The sequence below is a fragment of the Sapajus apella genome, unplaced genomic scaffold, assembly GCF_009761245.1.
Source record: "Sapajus apella isolate SASKATOON/1434 unplaced genomic scaffold, GSC_monkey_1.0 scaffold27, whole genome shotgun sequence".
Taxonomy (NCBI): domain Eukaryota; kingdom Metazoa; phylum Chordata; class Mammalia; order Primates; family Cebidae; genus Sapajus; species Sapajus apella.
This window is the reverse complement of record NW_022436967.1, coordinates 16,751,043-16,777,267: the sequence shown is the minus strand read 5'-3', so window position 1 is coordinate 16,777,267 and position 26,225 is coordinate 16,751,043. Positions and strand designations below refer to the sequence as shown.

The 26,225-nt window shown below is 36.0% G+C and overlaps 1 protein-coding gene across 12 annotated transcripts in view; it reads left to right on the top strand.

Moving 5' to 3' along the window:
- Nucleotides 1-26,225, top strand: part of KIAA1109 (KIAA1109 ortholog) — a 215,319-nt gene that overhangs the window by 147,624 nt on the left and 41,470 nt on the right. For all 12 annotated transcript variants that reach the window (XM_032292381.1, XM_032292387.1, XM_032292382.1 and 9 more), the window contains 8 exons: nt 484-589; nt 10,775-10,872; nt 13,979-14,164; nt 15,419-15,587; nt 17,451-17,662; nt 18,757-18,955; nt 23,358-23,417; nt 25,545-25,771. In XM_032292381.1, coding sequence (XP_032148272.1) covers nt 484-589; nt 10,775-10,872; nt 13,979-14,164; nt 15,419-15,587; nt 17,451-17,662; nt 18,757-18,955; nt 23,358-23,417; nt 25,545-25,771 — 1,257 coding nt within the window. The remainder of the gene's footprint in view (nt 1-483; nt 590-10,774; nt 10,873-13,978; nt 14,165-15,418; nt 15,588-17,450; nt 17,663-18,756; nt 18,956-23,357; nt 23,418-25,544; nt 25,772-26,225) is intronic.

Below are 26,225 nucleotides of genomic sequence, written 5' to 3'. Positions count from 1 at the left end.
ACTTGAACCTGAGAGGTAAAGATTACAGTGAGCTGAGACAGCACCACTGCACTCCAGCCTGTGTGACAGACCAGGACTCTGTCTCAAAAAATAAACAAATAAATAAATAAATCTATTTTTACTAAACTTGCCTATGATTCTAAGGCCAGAAGAGTGATCATTAAAAATAAATTTTACTCTAGGAGAAAATTTAATTTCAAAATTAACAAGTTAAATGTGTAACTTTCATTTGCTCCCCAGATATCTCACACCTTATTAAACTACTGTTACTAAAGAACAAAAACCATTTTGGGAGTGGCTCATAACAGTGTCTGGCCAGTAATGTATTAAGAACTCTGAATATTTTTAACTTTTCTTCAATATATTGATTTCAAATCATATATAGATAATTATCTCTTTTTCTTCAGTTTTGGATGATTTATGTAAGAAAAAAGTGTAAAGCTAATATAATCAGTATTAATCTAATATGATTTTGTCTGGCAGGTTGGTTCCTTTGAACATAATCTTACAACTGATCTTCTAAACCACTTGGTATTTGTACAGAAAGTGTTTATGAAGGAAGTTAATGAAGTAATACAAAAAGTTTCTGGTAAGATGATCTAGTACCTTATAGCATAACTGTAGGTTTTTATTCTCATTGACTGTGTGATGTCCCATGTGTCTGTGGTATAAGTATTGATCATTGCATTTAGATATAATTGTCAAATAACTCCTAAGAAACTATGCATTCCTTTTCTGGTTTTTCCATCTACAGTCTTTGCTTATCATTTTTGTCATGTGCAATGTATACATTTAAGATTCATAAACTTTAGAAAGCTCCTTTATATTTCACCCTCAAAAAAGAAAAGCTTACAGTATGTCTATTAACCAAATTAATCATACTCATTTGGGAACAACAATTAGCTAACTACTAAGATTTCAACCTTTCATCTATACCAGGTGATGGCTATTTGCTGGCTGTATGGTAAATTGTCTGTAGAAACCCTTGTTATATTTTTGCTATGCCTCAAGAATGGCTTACAGTTGGGCTTAGTCATTGCTGTACATTTTTCACAAGATAAAGTGTTAAGAGGAATTGGGCTGAAAAGTTGACTCTGTATAACAGTTCTTCATGCTGAGTATTTTCAGTATGAATGTTACCATGTTAAAAGAATATTTAAGCCACAATCATAAATTGGCATCAAAAAGAGTTTTCCTTTATGCTCATGGATTAATTCATTCATGTAACAAATTTATTATGTATCCAGGTATTCAATTACAATTTTGATGAGTGCTGTAAATGACAAGAACAGGGTGTTATGAGTTTGTATCGTAGGAGAAGCTAATCTAAAGAATCAGAAAAGGCTTCTCAAAAGAATTCATATCGCAAATCTTAAGAATAAAGTCTAGTTTGGCAAGAACGGAGAGGTAGAGAGGATGCAGGCAGAACATATGTACCAGTATTTGATAAAGCTGTGAAGGAGGACAGTGCACCTTGGATGCAGGAACTAAATTATGTAGCAGCTGTGTGAAAAACAGGTTTCCTTGGTTCTCCTGGGCTGGTTCTGGTTGCATTTGAGGTTAATGATCATACTGAAGAAGCCCAGTAGAGCTGTAGAATTTTACAAGTTAAGTCTTAAAAGATGAAATCATTGGTAGCCATGGAGTTTTTCTGAAAATGGTTGAAGAGATAAATATATAGTAAAAGGAAGAGATAAATATATAGTAAAATTCCTCTCTGCCACTGGGGAAGCCTTAACTTGGGGAGCATACACAAGTTTTGATGTGGCCTATTTGCCTGGTTAAAATCATATTATGACATTTTTTTTCTGATAGGAATGTTGTTAAGAATATATAAAGCTGGTAAACTTAAAGAGTTCTAAAAAATATTTTCAAGATGCTTTTATTACTGAAAAAATATATAATTAAAAAATAGACTCTTACATGAACTAATCTTGTATTTCTTATGGTAAAAAACAAGTGTTTTAGAGTTCCTAGTATCAGACTGTCAGTTGGTAAGCCTCTCTTAAGGTAGTTTTGATTAAAGAGAAAGCCTTTTCTTAACCTTTAGCTTATAGTCAGGAGATATACAAGTATATCTCAAGGTCTATGAAGAATAAGATGGAGAAAGAGGATTGAAAATTAATATTGGTAACCATGAAGACTTGCTATTCACTCTTAGAGAATCAGATGATGGTGCCAAAGGAGTGGCTAGATTTGCTCCTTGAACCATTTCTTTCTGACTTTAGTGACAGCCATGAACCTTGAGAAAATAGCTAAAGTGTAAATCACATAGGATTTACCTGGCCACAGAGCCTGGTGGAGCATAGGTATTCTGTTATTCTATCAAGGCCAAAGAACATAACAGAATATTGAGAGGGATTACTTTGAACCCTTGTAGCTCTAATTTCTCAGTACTCTGATCTCTGTATTGCTTCCTCCCTCTCCTATAATCTTTAGTTGTTTTCCTTATTTTTTCTTGTATTCTTCTTCATGATTTTCCATCATGTTACATTTAGTGTTAGGACATTTTTTATTATGTAGGAAGACTAATGTTCATAACAGTCATCAAGTTTGTTAAGAAAATACTTTTTTGGAAAAATTGATTACCTTATTTGTCCATGAAGGACTTTTAGGAATGCTTGGGTTTCAGAAAGATGTAAGTGAGCACTGACTGATCAAGTAAATAGAAAAGACCTATTTCTGAGTGTATACGACCATCTTAGAAGCATATAAGGAAGTTACCTTCTTAGAATTGGGCAAGATATATATTCAATTGATAAAGACATTAAAAAAAAAAACTGTGGAATTAATGCGACTAACATAATAGTGTCTGATGGTTCCATAAACTATAATTATTGTGCATTATGTTTTGTAAGTGGTTGAGCTTTTACTTTGAAATTTTAAACTTTTCTTTCTGAAACTAGATAAAAGGTATTCAAGGTAGTGATAGACAAACACAAAACAAATAGTCCTTTAAGGTATGCTCATTCATCAACAGTTTTATCTTCAGAGATGGATTATCAAATGAATAGACACTAAGCCATTATTTTCATTTTGTAAAACAATTTGACTATAAGAAAAATTAGACAGATGTGAATCTTCACAAAGCTCTAGATGTTTAGAGTATTAATATTACAATACACAAAGTGAAATTATGCTAAACAATGTAAAAATCTAAGATTATTTCAGATATGTTAAAACATTTATTTGTTTAGCAAAATGATTTAAGAGAATATGAAAAAGTGAAAGACTTACATTTAGACTATAAGAAGAAAATAGTGTGTTAAGGAAGTGTACTGTTAGGTAATATAACATGAAGATTTTACTCAACTTAGGTAAGTGAAAATTGAAAAAGAATCTGCTTTTAACCAAATGAAAAGGATAACAAAAAAGCAAGAATATTAGGAAAATGGAAATTGATGAGATATTTGCCATTATATGAGAATAACTAGAGAAATAATAAGCCTGTCCAACCAACTTGTATATAAATCTACAGGTCCAAATTAGACACATCCAAGTTATCTGAAAGAACTAATGGAGGATCTCTTGGTACCTCTGAGAATATACTTCAGTAAATCATGGAAATCAGGAGAGGTACCCAAACACAAGAAAATTGTGGTACCTAACTTAAGGGTAGGAAAGAAGCCTAAAGAAACTGATACCCCAAAGGCTAATCCAAAGAATATACCTGATGTTTTCTAGTTAGTATAGTCTCCCTTAGGAAATGAACTCTTTAATAACGCTTCTTAAACATAGTCTTTGTTAAGTCATGCTAATACTTTTCAAAAAAATATCAGGCTAGCTATAATTTCAAAATAGCTTAAGCAAGTTGATAGCTTAATCAAGTATACTGGATATGATGCACTTAAACTTACATATTTATGCTGTAATATGAAGTAAACTTGATTGACACAAAAGTAGGATGGTGGACCAAGATGGCTGATTAGAAGCAGCTGTGGTCCACGACGCTCACACAGAAGAGTGGAAGAATGAAAATGGTGAGTTAATTCTGCACTTTCAACTGACGTATTCAGTTTCTTGCATTGGGAATGACTTGCATTGGTACGGATTAGGCGGACCGCTCCACCCATGGAGGTTGAGGAAAAGCAGGATAGGGCAATGGCCTACCCAGGAGCAGCAAAGAGCCAGGGAGCCCCAACCCACAGGCAAGGGAGGCTGTGAGTGATTGTGTGACCCCTCCCAGGAAACCAGGCTTTTCCCACAAATCTTTGTGGTCCAAGGATCAGGTGATTCCCCTCATGAGTCCACACCACCAGGGCCTTCGTTTGGAAGCACAGAGTTGTGCAAGTCTCGGTGAAGCAGCCATTCACCACACAGAGACACAGGAGTTTTGCATACTTCAGCCCTGGGAATTCCAGCAAGGCAGGAAATGCATCCACGAATTCCCCTAGGAAGGAGGCTGAATCCAGGGAGCCAAGCAGTGTCATTTTACAGGCCCCATTCCCAAGGCAACTCATAAGTTAAGAACCACTGGCCTGGAATTCCAGCTGGCCAGCAGCAGAAGGCTGAAGACTGCCTGAGACAGACTAAGTTTCCAAGGTGAGGGAGAGCCGCCATCTCTCCAGTTCGAGGCAGCAGTTCTAGCCTGCCTGCTCCAGGGACTCTGGGCAGTCCTGACTGGGAGGAGTTCCCCACCACACAGCTGCTATGCCAGATTGTGGTCAGATTAGTTCTTTAAGTGGGACTCTGGTCCATCCCTCCTCACTGGGCAGGGCCTCCCTGCAGGAATTTCTGCAACTCCAGCCAGGGCTATACAGGCCGAACTCAAAGAACTCTTATCTCTCCCTGGGATAGAGCCCCTAGTGGGCAGGGCAGCTGCTATCTCTGCAGTTCAGCTGACTTAGCCTTTTCAGCCTGCTGGCTCTGCAGAGTCCCAGTGGTCTGGATGAGGGGAGTTTCTCCCAGGGCAGCACTCCTGCTCTTCCAAGGGGCAGCCAGACTGCTTATTTAAGCAGGTCCTTGACCCTGTTCTGCCTGACTGGATGGACCTCCCAACAGAGGTCTCCAGACACCTCTTGTAGGAGTGTTCGGTCAAGCATTAGCTCAGTGCCCCTCTGGGGCAAAGGCCCCAGAGGAAGGAGCCAGCTGCCATCTTTGCTGTTTCACAGCCTTCACTGCTACCTCCAGGTGCAGAAGGAAGTGAGAACACTAGAGTCTGGAGTGGACCCCCAGCAAACTGCAGCAGCCTTACGGAAGAGTGGCCCCACTGTTAAAAGAAAAACAGAAAACAACAACAACATCAACCAAAAAGCCCCACAAATCCCCCTTTCAGAGGTCAGCAGCCTTAACAACTGAAGGTAAATAAGCCTACAAAGATGAGAACAAAATCAATCCAAAAATGCTGAAAACTGAAAAAGCCAGAGTGCCTGTTCTCTTCTAGATGACCGCAACACCTCTCCAGCAAGGGCACAGGACTGGGCTTGGGCTGAGATGGCTGAACTGGCAGAAGTAGGCTTCAGAAGGTGGGTAATAAAAACTTCACTGAGCTAAAGGCGCATATTCTAACCCAATGGAAAGAAGCTAAGAATCATGGCAAAATATACAGGAGTGGATAAGCACAATAGCCAGTTTAGAGAAGAACATAACTGACCTGATGGAGTTGAAAAACACAACAGGACTGGTCAACATGGTGAAACCCCGTCTCTACTAAAAATACAAAAAATTAGCTGGGCATGGTGGCGTGTGCCTGTAATCCCAGCTACTCAGGAGGCTGAGGCAGGAGAATTGCCTGAACCCAGGAGGCGGAGGTTGCGGTGAGCCGAGATCGCGCCATTGCACTCCAGCCTGGGTCACAAGGGTGAAACTCTGTCTCAAAAAAAAAAACCACAGGAGAATTTCACAATGCAGTCACAAATATCATCAGCACAACAGACCCAAGTGGAGGAAAGAATCTCAGAGCTTGAAGACTATCTTTCTGAAATAAGACAGGCAGATAAGAATAGAGACAAAAGAATGAAAAGGAACAAACAAAACCTTTTATGTAAAAAGACCAAACCTATGACTGATTCGGGTACCTGAAAGAGACAGGGAAAATGGAACCAAGTTGGAAAACATACTTTGGGTTATTATCCAGGAGAACTTCCCCAACTGGGCAAGATAGGCCAACATTCAAATTCAGGAATTGCAGAAAACCCAGTAAGACACTCCATCAGAAGGTCAACCCCAAGATACATAATCATCAGACTCTCCAAGGTCGAAACGAAAGAAAAAAAGTTACGGGCAGCTAGAGAGAAAGGCCAGGTCACTTACAGTGAGAAACATATCAACCTAATAGCAGACCTCTCAGTGGAAACCCTACAAGTCAGAAAACATTGGGGGTCAATATTCAACATCCTTAAAGAAAAACATTTCCAACCTACAATTTCATATCCGGACAGAGGTACAAAGAAGAGCTCGTACCATTTCTGTTGCAACTATTCAAAAAAAAATGAAAAGGAGGGACTCCTCTGTAACTCACTTTATGAGGCCAGTATCATCCTGATACCTAAACCTGACAGAGATACAAGAAAAGAAAACTTAGGCCAAAATCCCTGATGAACATTGATGCAAAAGTCCTTGACAAAGTACTGACAAATTGAATCCAGAAGCACATCAAAAAGCTTATCCACCATAATCAAGTAGGCTTCATACCCGGGATGCAAGGTTGGTTCAAATCAATAAATATGATTCATCACGTAAACAGAACTAAAGACAAAAACCACACAATTATCTCAATAGATGCAGAAAAGGCCTTTGGTAAAACTCAACATCCCTTCATGTTAAAAACTCTCAATAAACTAGGTATTAAAGGTACATACCTCAAAATAGTAAGAGATATATATGACGAACCCACAGCCAATATCACTGAATGGGCAAAAGCTGGAAGCACTCCCCTTGAAAAACGGCAGAAGACAAGGATGCCTGCTCTCTCACCACTCCTATTCAACATAGTATTAGAAGTTCTGTCCTGGGCAGTCTGGCAAGAGAAAGAAATAAAGTATATACAAATAGGAAGAGATGAAGTCAAATTATCTTTGTTTGCAGATGACATGATTCTATATGTAGAAAACCCCATCATCTCAGCTCAAAAGCTTCTTAAGCTGATAAGTAGCTTCAGCAAAATTGTGCAATGTACAAAAATTGCCAGCATTCCTGTATACCAACAGCAGGCAAGAAGAGAGCCAAATCATGAATGAACTGCCATTCACAATTGCTTCAAAGAGAATAAAATACCTAGGAATACAGCTAACAATGGAAGTGAAGGACTGTTTCAAGGAAAACTACAAAACACTGCTCAAGGATAGTAGATAGATAGACGATAGATAGATAGATAATAGTAGATTCATATTTTCTTCATTTTTTAATTCTTGTTAGAGAAAATACTATTTATTATTTCATTTAACAAATAGATAAGACAGCCAGCTTTCAAAATCAGAATCATGTTGTTCTTATTTGATCACCTATTGTTTGTTGTATCTCATGATGACTCCTAGGTAACCTGAACTGGCTGGGCATGGTGGCTCATGCCTGTAATCTCAGCACTTTGAGAGGCTGAGGTGGGCAGATCACGAGGTCAGGAGTTCAAGACCAGCCTGACCAACATAGTGAAACCCCGTCTCTACTAAAAATACAAAAAATTAGGCAGGTATGGTGGCGCGCCTGTAATCCCAGCTACTCAGGAGGCTGAGGCAGGAGAATTGCTTCAACGTGGGAGGCGGACGTTGCAGTGAGCCAAGATTGCGCCACTGCACTCCAGCCTGGACAACAGACAGAGTGAGACTTCATCTCAAATAAATAAATAAATAAATAACCTGAACTGTGATCTTGCCTATAGAGCCAAGAGAAACTAAGAACTCTTCTAGCTAAACTTCACCCATCCTGTTAGAAAGTGTCAAGATATACATAGTCATAAACAATTTTTAGTGGCAGTATTCTAACAAATCCTCAAAATGTAGACATTGCTTTATGTAATATTTTTCTCTCTAGAACATAACTCATTCTGTATTTCAGAGTAGAAATTGTCACTGTATTTTAGAAAACATAAAAGAAGATTCTATAATCCATTCCATAGTTGTTTATCAGAACTTTAAAAACATGACCCCCAAGTAAGTGATGAGCAACTTACAAAGATATGTGAGTAAAAATTATCACACTTATAGAATTTTTACTTATGTTAGGAACATTAGGTATTTGAACACATAATAATAGAAACATTTAAATGAATTTTTGATGAAGTTAAGTAGTACAAATATAAGAGAAAGAGAACACTTCATGGGCAGACTTATTGAGGCATAGGAATGATTTGAACTGATGCTTGAATAAGTTCTACTTTTTGATGATTGATTGCATTTCAAAAGAGAGGGACAGTTTGATAAAACAAAATAGCAAGAAACTGGGACCAAAAGACATACTTATTTGCTGAGAATGAGATAAGAATTGTGGGAGTATGAGGAAAATTATAAAGGCTTGCAGTAATTGTGTCGTGTGTTGGAGAGATGACGAGAGTGTGTTGGAGAAATAACAGAAGATAAAGAGTTGGATCAGCAAGCAACACAGGTGCTTTATAATTGTGTTCAGGAAAACACCGAGGGTTTGCTAAGGTACTGCTTGCTAGGATCTGCATATATATGGCCTTTCCCTTTAAGAATTCTCTAATTAGGGAAATAGCTATGTAGATAAATTAATATAACGAAGATGTGTATTTTTCTTGGCAAACATCATATAGGAAGGAAGGACCAAATGCTGATGAGGGTGTATCAGAAAGAGTATGAATAAACAAAATGTGATAAAGGGCTTAGAAGAGCACTTGGCACTCAGTAAGCACTTAAATATTAGGTATTAGAATTTACACATATCTACTTAAGAGTAAAAAATGAATACAAACAGAACATAAGTGAGTGGATAAAGTCATTTAAGAAAAGTGAGCTTAAGGAACAGAGATGTGTAAGAAGGCTGTGGTTTAGAAGTCAAATGGTGAAAAGCAGAGAGAACAGTAGTTTAATGTTTTGGGAATAGCACTGAAAAGTAAGCTAAACACCATCTACTGCTGGATCAAAGGAATGAATGAATGTGAGATTTCCAAATGATATGGCAACAAAAAGTCATATAAATGAAGTTATAAAATCAGTGAAATGAAATGCATAATGTAAGACAGTGGAAGCTTTGCTGGGTGGTAGATGGAAGATCGAGACAATGGGGGTGGGAAGGGGTAGTTGATAGTTGGGTGGAGAGAGTAATATATACACACAAATACATACATATATGTATATGGCTGTGGGTAGGGTTATCAGTGATGAGGCTTAGGTGATGGGTGAATGTAGATTTGAGTTAGAAGGCTGAGAGAAATACTGAATTATAAGTTGAAGAAAAGAAAATGTAATCTGTGTGCTATATATTTTAGAGAAGGATAGCTCAGAGAGGAAAGATACAGGCATGCAGGCAGGTACTAAGTGTACAAAGACACATATAGTCTATTCTTTCAAAATACAAATATGTGGTTTTTTTGTTTTGTTTTGTTTTTGAGTCAGTCTCTCTCTGTCATCTAAGCTGGAGTGATTTGGCGCCGTGTTGGCTCACTGCAGCCTCTGCCACCTGAGTTCAAGTAGTTCTCCTGTCTCAGCCTCCCGAGTAGATGGGATTACAGGCACCCACCACACCCAGCAAATTTTTTGTTTTTAGTAGAGATGGGTTTTCTCCATGTTGGCCAGGCTGATCTCGAACTCCTGACCTCATGTCATCCACCCGCCTTGGCCTCCCAAAGTGCTTGGATTACAGGTGTGAGCCACCATACCTGGCCCAAAAATATGTTAATTAATATGTTGTGGTATAACCAATCCACAAATCCTTAATACTTTACTTCCCATCTCTTCATCCATATCATTCTTTCTTTCTCTTTCTGGTGTATTCATTCATCTTTATGTACAAAATTCTTTTTGAGGGGGCCAAGTTATGTCCTTGTCCATCTTTTCTCGTTCTTATCTTGGATGTACCTTCTGTTGACTGCTGCCTCTTTCTATTTTCTTCCTATTTTCTGTTCTAGTGGAAAACTAAAATATATTTTTATCATAGTACTAACTGAATAGATTTTGACCCCTAAATTTCAAATGCCCAAAAAAGATTAATTTCTCTTTTAAAGCAAAGCAAATCTGCTTTTTATCTATTTGGTTCTTAGTTCTTCTGATAATATCTGTGGTCCCTAATAGGGAAAAAAAAATTCCATCCTACCTATACAGACTCCCTGGGATGATAAACATATGTACAAAAAGATTAATCATTGTCAGATAGAATATTTGAAAGATAGGCATGCAGAATGTTTTCAAATCAGTGAAAAGAGAAGTGGAAATAGAAGTAAGATATTGAGATATTAGAACTTTATTTTCTTTATGCCACATTGCCCAGGCAAAAAAAAAAAAAAAAAAAGAAATGTTCTGTTAATAGGAACTTCATGACCATGACAAGGGCCCCTGCAACAAAAGTCACACTATTGGTTGAAGAAATTGGTCCAATTTACTTTTGCCTTCAGATGTGTTTTCTGAGATATATAAACATGTGCTTTGGTTCAATACTATATACAGTGTTTTAATTAAATATAAATTGTTAATAAATGCCTACATATGCAGAATTATCCCTATCTTTCATATATCTGCCTCAGTGAAATGTAACTTAGCTAAAGATCTCTGTGTCAGTGGTCGGTAAAAATAAAATACGTATTTTGTGAGGATTTTTTTTAATGCACAAGATAGTTATTTTTTTCTTTTTTAAAAAAATTGTCCCAAACCCCTCTTTCGTTTAGGTGGAGAGCAGCCTATTCCTCTCTGGAATGAACATGATGGAACATCAGATGGAGATAAGCCTAAAATTCTCCTCTATTCCCTAAACTTGCAGTTCAAGGTAACATAAATAATAATGATACTTCTTTAAAAATTTTTCTAATCAGTTAATACATGCTTGTTATAGAAAATTTTTGTTACATAAATTACCAAACAGAAAATAAAAATGATGTATAACTCCATCCACTCAGAGTAACAGCTTTAACAATAATTATTTGAGTATGCCTTAGAACCTTTTTCCTATTAGTATTTTTATATATGCATATAGTTATGCATTTAAAAAATAATTGAATACCTTTCCATATTAGAATATTTAGATCAGTTTTATCTTCCTGAACATCTGTATATACTGTACACTTGTAACAATTTATTCAACTACTCCCTTCTGATGAACATTTTGTTTTCTTCAATTAATGCTGTTATAATTTACTCTGCAAGAAATATTTTATTCACTTTTCCAATTATATTACTTCTAGAAGGCTGAGGTAGGAGGATTGCTTGAGCCCAGAAGTTTGAGACCAGCCCTGGCAACATAGCAAGACCTTGTCTCTATAAAAAAAATTAAAAAAAAAATAATTAGCTAGGTAGGTGGCACATCCCTGTAGTCTCAGTTACTTCGGAGGCTAATGTGGAAGGATTGCTTAAGTCTGGAAGTTCAAGGCTACAGTGAGCTGTGGTTGTGGCACTGCACTGCAGCCTGGGTGACAAAGTGAGACCTGTCTTAAAAAACAAAACAAAGACTATATTATTTTAATAGAAAATTTAATATTTCTAACAGTTAAGATACCAGGGTTCATAAAAATAGTAAATCATTCTTACTACCTAGTTATTTAATTATAATTAATGTATTCAATCCATTGAACACTAAATTTTAAATACAAATTATCAAAATCAAACATAATGGCTAAACAATCGCTACTAACATGAAAAATTAATGTTGCCACTTCTGTCAGTTCATTAGACATATCCTATACAGCATTCCTTGTTTTATTGCACTTCACTTTATTGTGTTGCACATGTATTGTTTTTTTATAAATTAAAGGTGCCATTTTTCCAATAGCATATACTCACTTTCTCTGTGTCATATTTTAGTAATTCTCATAATATTTCACTTTTTCATTATTACTATATTTCTGTTATAATGATCTGTTATCAAAAATCTTTGATTTTGCTACGGTAATTGTTTTGGGGCACCAGGAACTGTACCAATATAGGACAGCAAACTAAAATCGTTAAATGTTGTTGCATATCTCTCACTTTCAGTCAAAAGCTGGAAGGTGTGTCAACAGCCAAGACAGACCGAAAGCTAGGTCTCTTGTGCCAAACAGTCAGCCAGGTTGTGAATGCAAAGGTAAAGTTCTTAAACAAAATTAAAAGTGTTACCCCAGTGAACACAGGAATGACAGTAGAAATGCCAAGCACTTTATTGCAGATAAGGAGAAAGTTTGAATGAATAGTCTGGATAGACCAGCCACAGCATTCCCCTAAGCTAAAGCCTAATCCAGAGCAAGGCCCTAATTTTCTTCAATTCTATGAAGGTTGGGAGAGGTGAGAAAGCTACAAAAGAAAACTTGGAAGCTAGCAGAAATTGGTTCATAACATTTAGGGAAATAACTTGTCTTCATAACATAAAAGTGCAAACTGAAGATCAAGCTAGAATAATTGATGAAGGTGGTTACACTAAACGACAGATTTTCCCATGTGACCTTCTATGGGAAGAAGATGCTAGCTAGGACTTTCATAGGCAGAAGGAAGTCAATGCCTGGTTTCAAATGACAGGCTGTCTCTTCTTAGGGAAAAATGCAGCTGGTGACTTTAAGTGGAAGCCAGTGCCCATTTACCATTCTGAAAATTCTAGGGCCCTTAAGAATTATGCCAAATCTCTGTCTGTGCTCTGTCAGTGGGACGACAAAGTCTAGATGACAGCACATCTGTTTACATCATGGTTCACCTTATATTTTAAGCCCATTATGGGGCTACTGCTCAGAAAAAAAGATTCCTTTTAAAATATTACTGCTCACTGACAATGCACCTGGTCACCTAAGAGCTCTGGTGAAGATTTACAAGGAAATTAATGTTTTTATGCCTAACACATTACTTCTGCAGCCCATGAATTGAGTAATTTCCAATTTCAAGTCTTATGATTTAAGAAATACATTTTGTAAGGCTACAGCTGTCATAGATAAGTGATTCCTCAGATGGATCTGGGCAAAGTAAATTGAAAACCTTCTGGAAGGGAGATCATTTTGATTAATGAGAGGTCAAAATATCAACATTACTAGGATTTTAGAAGAAATTGGTCCAATTCTCGTGGCTGACTTTGAGGGACTCAAGACTTCAGTGGAAGAAGTAAATACAGATAGGGTAGAAATAGCAAGAGAAATAGAATTAAATGTGGAGCCTGAAGGTGGGACCGAATCACTGCAATCTCATGATAAAACTTGAATGGGTGAAGAGTTGCTTTTTATGGATGAGCAAAGAAATTTTATCTTCAGGTAGAATCTACTCTTGGTGAAGATGCGATAAACCTTGTTGAAATGACAGAGGGTTTAGAATGTTCTATAAACTTAGTTGATGAAGCAGTGGCAGGGTTTGGAAAGGATTGTTCTAACTTTGGAAGAGGTTCTGCTGTGGCTAAAATGCTATCAAACAGCATCACATGCTGCAGAGAAGTCTTTCATAAAAGGTAAGAGTCAATCAATGACACAAACTTCATTGTTATTTTATTTGAAGAAACTGCCACAGTCACCCCAGCCTTCAACAACCACTACCGTGATCAGTCAGCAGCCATCAACATCAAGGCAAGACCCTCCGCTAACCAAAAGATTACAACCCACTAAAAGCTCAGATGATTGTTGTCATTTTTTAGCAATAAAGTATTTTTTAAATTAAGGTATATACAACTTTTTTTTTTGGACATAATGGTATTACACATTTAATGGACTACAGTATAATTTAACTTTTTATATGCCCTGGGAAATCAAAAAGTTTATGTGACCCACTTTATCACAGTGGTCTGGAACCAGACCCACAATATCTCCAATGTATGCCTGTTCATGGTTTAAAACACAACTATTTTATTTATCAAATACTGAAAGACTGCATTTGAGTAGATATACATTGTTGATTTAAAATTCTTTTTTTTTTCCTAACATATACTCTGGTAGGGTATTCAAGTAACGGCCACTACTCCATCAATGAGAGCTGTAAGATTTGAAACTGGATTGATTGAACTGGAACTTTCTAACCGACTTCAAACCAAAGCTTCACCAGGAAGTAGCAGCTATCTGAAACTATTTGGCAAATGCCAAGTGGATTTAAATCTGGCATTAGGACAAATTGTCAAACATCAGGTAAGTACAGAATACATTGATGTTAGAACTATGCCTTTTAAATTTTGCACATCAATTTTAACTACTTTATGTGTTAGTATTTACAAAAATATTTAGTTTAAGTTCCTAAAGTTTCTCATTATAAATTAAATGAAAACTCATTTAAGAAGGGCTTTACAATTTTACCTTGGCATTTCATTGAGTATTGTAGCAGCATATTGTTATAGTTTAGTGCAGATGCAGTCACAAGAAATTTAATCCAGTATCTTCATAATCATTTGCTTGTAATTTTTTTATTTTACTAAACATTTTTTATTTCGGAGTCTTGTACTAACATTAATGAGTTCTTTAAATGTTAAGTGTATACCTTTCCTGTAGAATATTAGCAAGTTCTGCCTATAATAATGTTAAATATATAAAGTTAAAAAACAGCAGTTAGATTCTCTGTTTTATAAAAATGAACTTTGACAGCTTATTGAAGATTTTTTCTTTTTATTTTACCAAAAATTATTATGTAGATTTTAATCTTTTTTTCCTCTTTGGTAAGAATGCCAGTCACAGTTTTAAAACTGAATTGCTGCATTAAAGATATGAGGGAAAAAAAGGAACAAATATTTCTTGTCATCTCTAGTAAAAAAGTAATTTTTTCAAATGGAAACATTTTTAGAGGTTCTAGTTATTTTGAAGTATTTAATACATTGCCATTTAGAATATGAACCTTATCCTAACTTTTATATAAAGTTTATTTGTGACTTCATATTTACCTCTTGCATGGCTATTTTGTATATTAATTTCAAATGTCTTTGGTACTGAGTATAAGGAATATATCATTAACAGCTGAAATTGAGAAAAATGTATTATATTTTTTTTGGTGAACAATATCATTAATAGTAGGTTTTTTTTGTTTGTTTGTTTTTTTGAGACAGAGTCTCGCTCTTTTGCCAGGCACCAGGCTAAAGTGCAGTGGCGCAATCTCGGCTCACTGCAACCTCTGCCTCCCAGGTTCAAGCAGTTCTCTTGCTTTAGCCTCCTGAGTAACTGGGACTACAGGCCCATACCACCACGCCCAGCTAATTTTTTGTATTTTAGTAGAGACGGGGTTTCACCAGGCTGGCCAGGATGGTCTCCATCTCTTGACATCTTAATCCACCGGCCTCTGCCTCCCAAAGTGTTGGGATTATAGGCGTGAGCCACCGTGCCCGGCCAGTAGTGTTTAGTTTTTATATTGAAACTTTTTCCATTATTTTATTTTATTGAGCTTTAATTTTATTTTAGGTTTATGAGGAAGCTGGTTCTGATTTTCATCAAGTTGCCTATTTTAAAACGAGAATTGGATTAAGAAATGCCCTCCGAGAGGAAATCAGTGGTTCTTCAGATAGGGAAGCTGTGCTTATTACTTTGAATAGACCAATTGTTTATGCACAGCCTGTGGCCTTTGATAGAGGTAAGATAAAGTCAATCACTGCTATTCTCTGGGATTTAGGAATGTTCTGTTAATGCTAGATAAAATATCTTGTAGTTTACTGGTGTAAATGCTTGACAGCTAAATGCGTCCTAAATCTGAAATGTGCGCATCAAAAAAAAAAAATTCTTGCTTATTCCCTTCAGTTTTTAAAAGTTATTTTACATTGTAAAGTTATTTTGCCTTCTGCATGGATACATAAGAGTGTCTGATTCAGATTATTTAATTGTAATGCTCATTTTTTTGGTTTTGATAATTAATGCACCCATTTGTGTTTTGGCACTGTTTATTTCTATATTCTATAAACATTTATCATATACTGTCTAGAAGTGGAATACAAAAATGAACAAGATCCCTGCCCTTAAGGACCTTTCAGTCAAGTGGAAAAGAAAACAAAGTAGACTACACAGTGGAGTTAGAGACATATTGTTTGTTCTGAGGAAGTCTCTACCTTTGCCTGTACTTCTCAGAGGAGAAACTAATTCTTCAGATTCAACTTTGAATTAGGAGTTCACCAGGGAGATAAGGAAATGAAAGCATCTCTTATTTACTTATATATCCCAGGACCTAGGACAGTTCCTGGCATGCAATAAGAACCAAATAAACATTGAATGAGAGAGGATATGAATGAATGTGTTTGAACACATAAATCTAAGAAAATATAGTGGTAGGTTTCATAAAAGAAAATAATGGGAAAGTGGCTGAACAGGTATACAAGGTATAATTAATATAGATTGGGCAAATATGTTTGAACTGTATTTTAGAAGTAATGAGGAGCCATTTAAGATCTCTATCAGTGATGGACATAGGCTAGTAATAGAATCCTGTTAGAAAATTGCCCTTTTGACAGTGTTACAGATAACATTTTATTTTGCTGAATCCCATGTACATGTTTTTCAGTTCTCATTTTACTGATCTCTCATCAGCTTTCATCAGATCCTTAAAGTATTTTGTACTCTTAGTGTCCTTGACACAAAACAGGTTGAGTATTAGTTCTCCAAAATAATTGGGACAGGAAGTGTTTCAGATTTTGGATTTTTTCAGATTTTGGTATATTTTTGGATACATAATGAGATATCTTGGGGGCTGGGACCCAAGTTTAAACATGAAATTCATTTATAAAATATTTTTAAATTTATGAATGAAACAAAGTTTTGACAGGATTTTGGCTGCAGTCTCACATGAGTTCAGATGTGGAATTTTTCACTTGTGGCATATCAACATTCAGAAAATTAGGATTTTGGAGTATTTTGGATTTCAGATTAGGGATGCTCAAGCTGCATTTGCTGCTTCTCCTACTTCTCTGGCCTCTCCATCTTTATGTCCTTTTAAGAGGCTCCTCCATCTATACACTGTCATGAAATGAAGGTTTTCCTTAAGGTGTATTTCTGCTTAACAAGCTCAAACATCTTTGGCCTATCTCTGTAAATCAAATCCTTTTAATGGTATGTTCCCAGCATTATGTACCTTTCCTTAAAGAATTTTAAAAGTAGTAACAGTAAGCTGTACAGATGAAGTGAAGTACCATGTCTGTTTTCATTTGTTCTTCCATCCCAGTACCTAGCATATAATAGGCATTTCACAAATAAGTTAGAGCGAATGAACAGACCAGGATTTTCTTCTTTTTTCTGCCATTATGTAGTTGCCTGCTTTCTATTTTTTTGTTTGTTATTATAAAAATAGTGACTATATGTCCTCTTTGATCTTTCCTAATTCTAATGCCACAGTTTTCTGGGTGTAATTTTTATTAAGCAACAGTATTTTGCAGCTTTTGAGCTTTTCTTAACATAGAGATTTACAATGCTAATTTTAATTTTCTTTCTGCCCTGCCTTAATTGCCAAAAGCTGTGCTGTTTTGGCTGAATTATAAGGCTGCCTATGACAACTGGAATGAACAACGAATGGCTTTACATAAGGATATTCACATGGCTACAAAGGAAGTAGTAGATATGCTACCTGGTATCCAGCAAACATCAGCCCAGGCCTTTGGGACTCTTTTCCTCCAGCTCACTGTCAATGATCTGGGAATTTGCCTTCCTATCACAAATACTGCACAGGTACAAAAAAGTCAAATCATATTCCAGGATTAAGAGCCAGGCATTTCTACACAGCCATTTCTAAGTATCTATAGTATAACAATACGTTTTTCAGTATAACAGTTTATAACTGTTTACTAGGTGGGAAGTAAGATTGGATTCCTTCAACCATTATTTATCTCTTATTAAATCTGAATCTCATGGGACTTTTCTCTGAAGCACTCTGATATGCTTCAGAATAGTGAGAAGATTGATACCCACCAGATAACTCTTAGTTTTTACCTTCATAAATAGAAGCTTAGTTTCAGAATCATTTTATTGTTTTCTTTTTTGGCAAGGAAGTCATTGGTATGGACTTGTTTATAAGATAGAAATAAAAGGACATTTAGGAATACTCTTTAATAAACTTACCTGTAATAGAGTAGGGAATTCCAAAATGCTTTTATACTGTAATATTTAATGGTAATGAAACTTGAAAGCACTGTGTACATTAAGCAGGAATTTTCTCCTTGCAATTTAGGACCAGTTCTCAGGAATATGTAACTGCATGCACATGTGTGTATGAGAGAGAGAAAAGGCTATGAACACCTGTCAAGCCAAGAAGCAACAGTTATTAACAGTAGAATACAGAGATTTTACTGTTATAATTTACCTTAATAACTTGTAACCAGTTGTTGATTAATTTATCTTTTAGGATTCTGTTTGATAAGACAGCATAGAAGAAAACTTTGGGTTGAGGATGGGCAGCATTGGTCTGCTTATGTTTCAGGAACTGAAATGTAGTAGTTTTTTAGTAGCATAATAAGCAGGGCCTAAGAAGGCCATAAACACCACAGGTGGGTAACATAGTGAGAGCATCTCCCCACAACTAAAAGAGAGGCTTGAGATAGAAATGTAGATAGCCCTTTGTACATTAAGTAAATAAAAACTGCAAATGGCAAGTACATTTCACTGGAGCAATTTAATTTTTAAAAGGTATCTTTCCAAGGTGCTCTTTAATGAGCATATCTAGGCTTGACCCTTTCTAGATTTCTGTTCCTGTGAATCCTGTGAAGATTTCTGAGTTTTAAAAATTGTCACCTTTTGTCTTATTTCTTCTTTAATGTATTTTGCAGTCTAATCATACTGGAGACCTTGACACTGGATCTGCTTTGGTATTAACCATTGAAAGTACCCTCATCACTGCTTGCTCTTCAGAATCTCTGGTTAGCAAAGGGCATTTCAAAAACTTTTGTATCCGTTTTGCCGATGGATTTGAGACATCATGGGATGACTGGAAACCAGAAATTCGTGGGGATTTAGTGATGAATGCCTGTGAGTGTTTTTTATTTGTATATGTGGTTTAGAACTTAAAAAAATAAGACATCTGTAAAATTAAAGGATGCTTAGATATAGCAATGTTTTTAGACTTTGAGAAAGAAGGGCTTTTTCTAGTTACAGGTAACAAACCGTATTTGTTAAAAATTACAGCTTTGAGTAGTTTTGGTAAGTAAACCAACCAGGCATTCTTTTTGGTAGTATAATATTTGAATGTTTGTACACTCCCTGATTTTTCCTGTAATTGATCCATGTTTGACCAGATAAAAGCATCTTTGTCCTATCAGAATCTTGAAAGAAAATGATAAATGTGTAATATCCAACTCAACATAAAAACAGAACAGGTTGTAAATAGCCAGGACCAGGAACTCCAGCCTTAATATTGACATGAGTAAATCCACATGTTCAAATTTGTAAAGTGCAGAGCATAATGTGAATTCCTTCAATTCCATAATTTTCAACGTTGGGTATAACTAAAGCTGCGTTTATAAGCCATATGAAGATATAGGGGTTTATTTGTATATATTTTTATATTTTAAATATTATAGCAGAGTTAGTAAGACTTCATTAATCTTAATAAAGAAAAATTATAAATGAGAAATTAAAAGGTTGTGAACTGAAATTCCTCAATCTTAGACTAAAAACTTTTTAGAAAGTCAGAGCCCATTGTTTGTGTAGTTTCTTCCTCTCTCCACTAGAGGGAAATCTTTCTAGTTCCCATTGTCTTTGAAGAATGGGAAAAGTTTCCATTATTTTTACACCAATAATGAAGTTTTAGCATTCAAAAATTATAGGCGAAATTCTTGGTTTTAATGTGTAGGGAAGTAAAAATATCTTTTTCTACTACCCTTTTAGGCTATATGCTGGGTCTTATGTAATAGAAGACTGCTTAATAAGAGAAAAGCATACAGGTTTATTTAATATGAGGGTTTTTTTGTGACATGGAGCCATCATTAGGAAATGAAGATCCAAAGAAATGGTTAAACCTTGCTATTTTTGTACTAGGTTTGATGAAGAGTAGAAGTTGTAGAGCAACAGGAGAAAACAAAAAGGGGTATGAGTTCAGGGTAGTAAACTGGGGAAAACTAACCAAGGCCTGTTTGTTCAGATTGCTCTTAGTGTCCCTCCATTTTGGAGGTGAGGATGCTCCTTTCCTCTGGGTTGAGGAAGGGCTTCTCTCACATCTGGGTCATATGACCTGCTTCAGAGGAAAGTCAAAGTCCTTCCTGCATCTGCTGCTTCTCAAATTCCTTCAATTTAAAATACCTTCCATATGGCAAGGTGCCATTTTTGGGACAGTGTGTCCTGAACTCCAGCAAATGCTTTGTATTAGGTAATTATAGGTAAAATACCAGGATTTCTTTGAAATACTTCTGGTTACTGAGAAGACTTAATATGGAAATACTTCATGCCTATTATCCAAAAGACCAATATTAGCCTTTATAGATTTATTATTTTACACAAATCTTTATAGATTTATTATTTTACACAATAGTTACATATATTTTTTTAAATCACTAAAACATATATTTTGTTTTTTTTTTTAAATAAAAGACAAATAAATTTAAAGTTAGTGACTTTTATTAAGGTGACAGCTTTACCATCATTGTATTTATTAAAATAAGTAGAATATATTTGGAAAAAAAGGAAGTAAACCATTTCCCCAACAGTTTATCTTAAAGGGTAAATGCATAAGAAATATAAAATGAGAAATATACTCTTACTCAAAATCGGAAATACACATTTAAAAATGAACAAATAATTCAGCATCTCAGTATATATTCTGGTAATATAGAACACTAACATGCTGGTAATCATGATAATCAGAATAATTTATTTTGGGTTTTGGAGGGGACTTAGTGAAATACTTCTGTAACATGCTTATTATCTGGGTTTCTTGGAAGCCAAAAGGAGGTGAGCAGAGTAGTTATGTAATTGACATATGTATAAAATTTCCAAATGATAAAATGGACAAAGTTCACTAGTTTATAGTTTGTTTTTTGTTTTTGAGATGGAGTCTCGCCCTGTCACCCGGGCTAGAGTGCAGTGACACAGTCTCAGTTCACTGCAACCTCCACCTCTCAGGTTCAAGCAATTCTCTGCCTCAGCCTCCCGAGTAGCTGTGATTATAGGAGCCCACCCCCATGCCCAGCTAATTTTTTTATTTTTAGTAAAAACAGGGTTTCACCATTTTGGTCAAGCTGGTCTTAAACTCCTGACCTCATGATCCACTCACCTTGGCCTCCCAATGTAGTTTTTATTACTAGTAAGTATACCTCAATATTTTTGAACAAGGGTGATGTATATATGGCAGAGAAATAAAGAATGGTAGGGTTATGCCTTAGAATTTTTTTTAACAGATCATTTTTAAAATATACTCTAGAAAAAAGGTGGCCCAGTAAAATTTCCTCTCAATAATGTTTATTGAGAAATGCATTAAAAATTAGCAAGCACAATCTACAGGAAAAGTTCAAAGAATGATTTAAGTAGATGCTAAATATTAGGCTAATTTCACCAATGTGTTTTTAGACAAACTAAACCATCAGAAGTTTAGAGGTCGGCAAGCTCTTTGTTAAAACGTGGGTAGCATTTGGTGATCAGAGCTGCAAGAGTTACCATCCTGGATTCAGACTAATGGTTGGTCCAAGTCATCATTCTGTCTGTGACACAGAAACCACAGATGTTATGGGAAACTAGTTGATTTCTTAGTCCTCATTTTCAGGATCCAGATCTACTTCTAAAAATCTTAATATTCCTTATTAATTCATCATGGCTCTATATTCTGTGAGTTTTATATATTCATTTTTCAAGCTTAATTTTTTTGTTGTTTTTTTAGAGACAAAATCTTGCTCTGTTACCTAGGCTAGAATGCAGTGGTGCCATCATAGCTCACTGAAGCCTTGAACTCATGAGTTCAAGCAATCTTTCCGCCTCAGCCCCCCGAGTAGCTGGGACCACAGGCACATGCCACCATACCCAGCTAATTTTTAAATTTTCTGTATAGATGGAGTCTCACTGTGTTGCCCAGGCTGGTCTTGAACTCCTTACCTCAAATGATCTTGCATCCTTGACCTCCCAAAGCACTGGGATTATGAGTGTGAACCACCACACCTAGCCCTTAGGCTTAGTTTTAAAAAATTCTCTGCTACTTCTTAGGATAGGAAATCCTGAAAGTTTTCTACTCCCTTTTTATTTACTGTTTCTTCCTTTCACTTGGCCTCAGTTATGTTATTCAAATTTCAAAGGGGTTTCTTTTCCTTCTAGCATTCTTGGATTTGAAAGGCTAATGTAGGTCTTACTTGTTCAGATTTGAAACCATGACTACAAAGGTGAATTGGGTGATATTTCAAAACCAGATCTAGTTCATTCTTAATTAGAATTTATATGTGAGACACAGGTACTATACAGTTTAAAGATATAATTTAGATGTTAAAGTTATTTGGCAGTCTTTAAAAAAAAAAAACACGTAACAGATAGATCCTCTCTCACAAACTAAGTTATAATATTTCTAATTTAGAAGGATTTTTCCCTTTTGAAATGTTTCAAAGACAGAAATGTAACACCAGAGTACCTAGAAAATGGATAGCAAGCTCAAATTTAAGTAACATTTGAATACCAATTTAGGATTCAGAGGGAGTTGCAAAAGGACATTAAAGATATATGTACTCTCAAGTTTAGATTGATACTTCGTTTCTTCTAAGGATTACTGAGGAAGGTCTTATTAATTCTATATTTAGAGTTTATTTTGTTTAAAAGTTGTTTTAACTTTTACTGTTTAAAATTGTCGAATTAACATCTTTTTTGAAGCTGAAGTTATCAAATTAAAGCTAGATGGTAGTAAATGTTTCAGAGTTAAAGTAGATATATTCTGGAGATAGGTCCATGATCTTGAGATTGACATCATGGACTTAGGCCATTTTTTGGTCATAAAATGTTCCATGTCAAAAGAGAAGGTAAGACTGGTGAATCATGTGACTAACCTAATGTGGCAGCTTTTAGTTACCAAAAATTCTATTTTAAGTCATTTGCATTCTCAAAGTGCCATTCACTTATGATGACAAATTGTCATAGCATCCTGGATATTGGTGGAAAAGCCATCTAGAGTGTCACAGCAGTTGGCCAGATGTTGTCAGCCAAATAAGGAAATCACATGCAGAAAATAAAACTAAAACTGCAGTTAAATTGTTTAAATCATAGAATAAAATATTGTGAATATGGAATAGATCTTATGAGTCATTAAGATAGCCCTTTCATTCCAAAGATTAAGAACTAAAATCTAGGGAGGATAGTAATCCTCTTTGTATTTAGATAATAATCTTTGTGTGAAAAATTAAGAGTAGAATATATAATCACAGATGTATTTTTATTGAAAACTATTTTTGGGCTGATTTTTGTACAGGTGTAGTTCCAGATGGCACCTATGAAGTATGTTCAAGAACTACAGGACAAGCAGCAGCTGGTAGGTTCACACTCAGCATTATTTTGCTATCTGTGGTATGTAGAATTCTGCCTTTATTTTAATGGCAAGAGAATCTTTTGGCTAAACTACTTCTGGTGTTCACTAATTAAAAAACTTTGTATTGGCATATTTATATTTATTTAACAATTATTAATCAGATACTTCTGTGTGTGTGTGTGTGTGTGTGTGTGTGCATTACACACACAAGATGTTTCAGAAAAGATTAAAATGAATAAAATATGCTTTCTATCCTCCATACATTTAAATTCTTAAAATGTAGTTAAGGCACATGCAGCAAAATTACATTGAAGTAAGTGATAGGTATAATAAAACATAAAATTCCAGTTGCTAATGCTATTGAAATGTCTAGAAGGAAGATAATATTTTCAAATATGAGGCCGGGCACGGTGGCTCAAGCCTGTAATCCCAGCACTTTGGGAGGCCGAGGCGGGTGGTTCACTAGGTCAAGAGATCGAGGCCATCCTGGTCAACATGGTGAAACCCCGTCTCTACTAAAAATGCAAAAAACATTAGCTGGGCATGGTGGCGCGTGCCTGTAATCCCAGCTACTCAGGAGGTTGAGGCAGGAGAATTGCCTGAACCCAGGAGGCGGAGGTTGCGGAGAGCCGAGATCGCGCCATTGCACTCCAGCCTGGGTAACAAGAGCGAAACTCCGTCTCAAAAATAAATAAATAAATAAATAAATATTTTCAAATATGGGAGAATACTGGGATCAGAGAAAACTTCATGGAGGGATAAATATTTAAACAAGCACTCATACGGATGGGAAAAAATCTTTCTTAAGCAAAAACTGGGAGATGTGGGCCAGAGAAAATTAAGGCAGAGAGAATAATATAACATGCATCATGATGCTAAAGCACAGTATCTATTCAGAGTTCTCCAATTTGGCTAGAATAGAGTTATATAAAAAAAATAAGACAGAAAAATGTTAAATGCCTAATTGAGGAGTTTACACTTGATTTGTTGGGCAGTGGGAAGGCTGGCCACTGAATGTTTTTGAACAAGAAGGCAAATGACAACACTATCAAAGGAACACTTTCAAAGATTAGAGGGCAAAAACGCCCAGGAAACCAGTTAGGAGGTAAAAAGTGATAATGTGTCTTGACTAAGATGGTAGCACAATGTAATTTTTATTATTTTGCTTGTTATAAGATTGGACAGGGTGAGCTAAAGAGATATTTATTTGAGGGTTCTTAAAATGTTGAGAGGTGTAGAAATTGATTAAGATTAGTAGATTTCCAGACTCTCCTTGCCGTTCTCTGTTATGCTCCCCAAGCCTAGTCTTATTGCTTATCCTGAGTTACCTTAGAAAGCACCAAGGTCTAGAGTCTGACAGAGAACTGAAAAAGTTAGGGAATATTCAGCTGGGGTCACAAATAAGTCTTTGTCAGGACTTTTGTTTTAAGTGACAACAACCCACTCAGACTAGCTTAACCAAAAGGGGATGTTTATTAAAAGGATATTTGCAGACTACAGTTAAACTTAGGAATGGCTATTTTAGGGAAGAGAAGAAACCAGGTCAATTCAGGAGCCTTCAGAACTATTAGAACGAAGATCCCAACTGTCACCAAGACTCTTTGTAGCTCTTGTCTTTGCTTCTTTGCTCCCCTCTGGCTGCTCTTTTTTTCTGCTGCTGCTGCTTCTAACTGAAAACCTCCTTCTTATACATGGCAAGAAACATGGTGGAGTCTTGTTTCTCCACCCTCAGTCATTGGAGAAGGACTAACCTTTCCTCGAGTCCAGGCAAAATATCTTATTTTTCCAACTTTGACCTTCCCTGGACCAATTACCTAATTAATTCTGTTTAATAAGCTAAGGTCATGGCAATTCCTACTATAGCTATGGGATGGTGGATCATCTTGGGGTCAGGGAGGGAACCTCTAGTTCATAGGGAAAAAAAAAAAGAGGGTGCTATACAGAGGAAGCATTAGATGCACACTGTATATACATAGAGAAATCAAGCCTGTAGTGTGACGTTTCTGACAAGTCTCGCTGTGAAAGACATTAGTTATTGCATGTGGCCAACATCTGTTTTATTACTTTGTACAGTTATTTCCATTCCTATACTCAGGACTTAACAAAAATGCAACTTATTTATTTAAACAGAAAGTAGTAGCGCTGGAACCTGGACACTCAATGTATTGTGGAAAATGTGTGGGATTGATGTCCACATGGATCCTAACATTGGTAAAAGGCTTAATGCTCTGGGCAATACTCTTACAACACTGACAGGAGAGGAGGACATAGATGACATTGCTGACTTAAATTCAGTGAACATAGCTGATCTGTCAGATGAGGATGAAGTTGATACTATGTCTCCCACTATCCATACTGTAAGTAAAGTCACTGTTAGAATTTTTCAGGACTAGCTTTTACCCTGAGATGGGGATATTATTTATTCAGTGTTATTTAGTATATTATAGTGGGAATTTGTGGAGGAAGAGAAGGGAGTGGTGGTTTGCTGTGTCTACATTTCATAATTAACTCGATTAACTGTCTTTTAATCGAGTTCTGTGCTACATATTGACCATCATCCAACTTGTGCTTTAACCTACAGGTAACATAATCATATTAAAAGTGAAGCGCAGACCAATTATATAGATAGAAAGTAGATTAGTGGCTGCCTACCACTGGGAGAGTAGGGAGAGGTGTGGTAGAGATGGGAGGAATGGGAAGAAATTGCTAATAGGTATGAGGTTTCTGAGTAATGAAAATATTCCCAGCTATTTTAATGATGGTTGTACAACTTTGTGAATATACTAAATGGGTGAATTTTATGGTATGTGA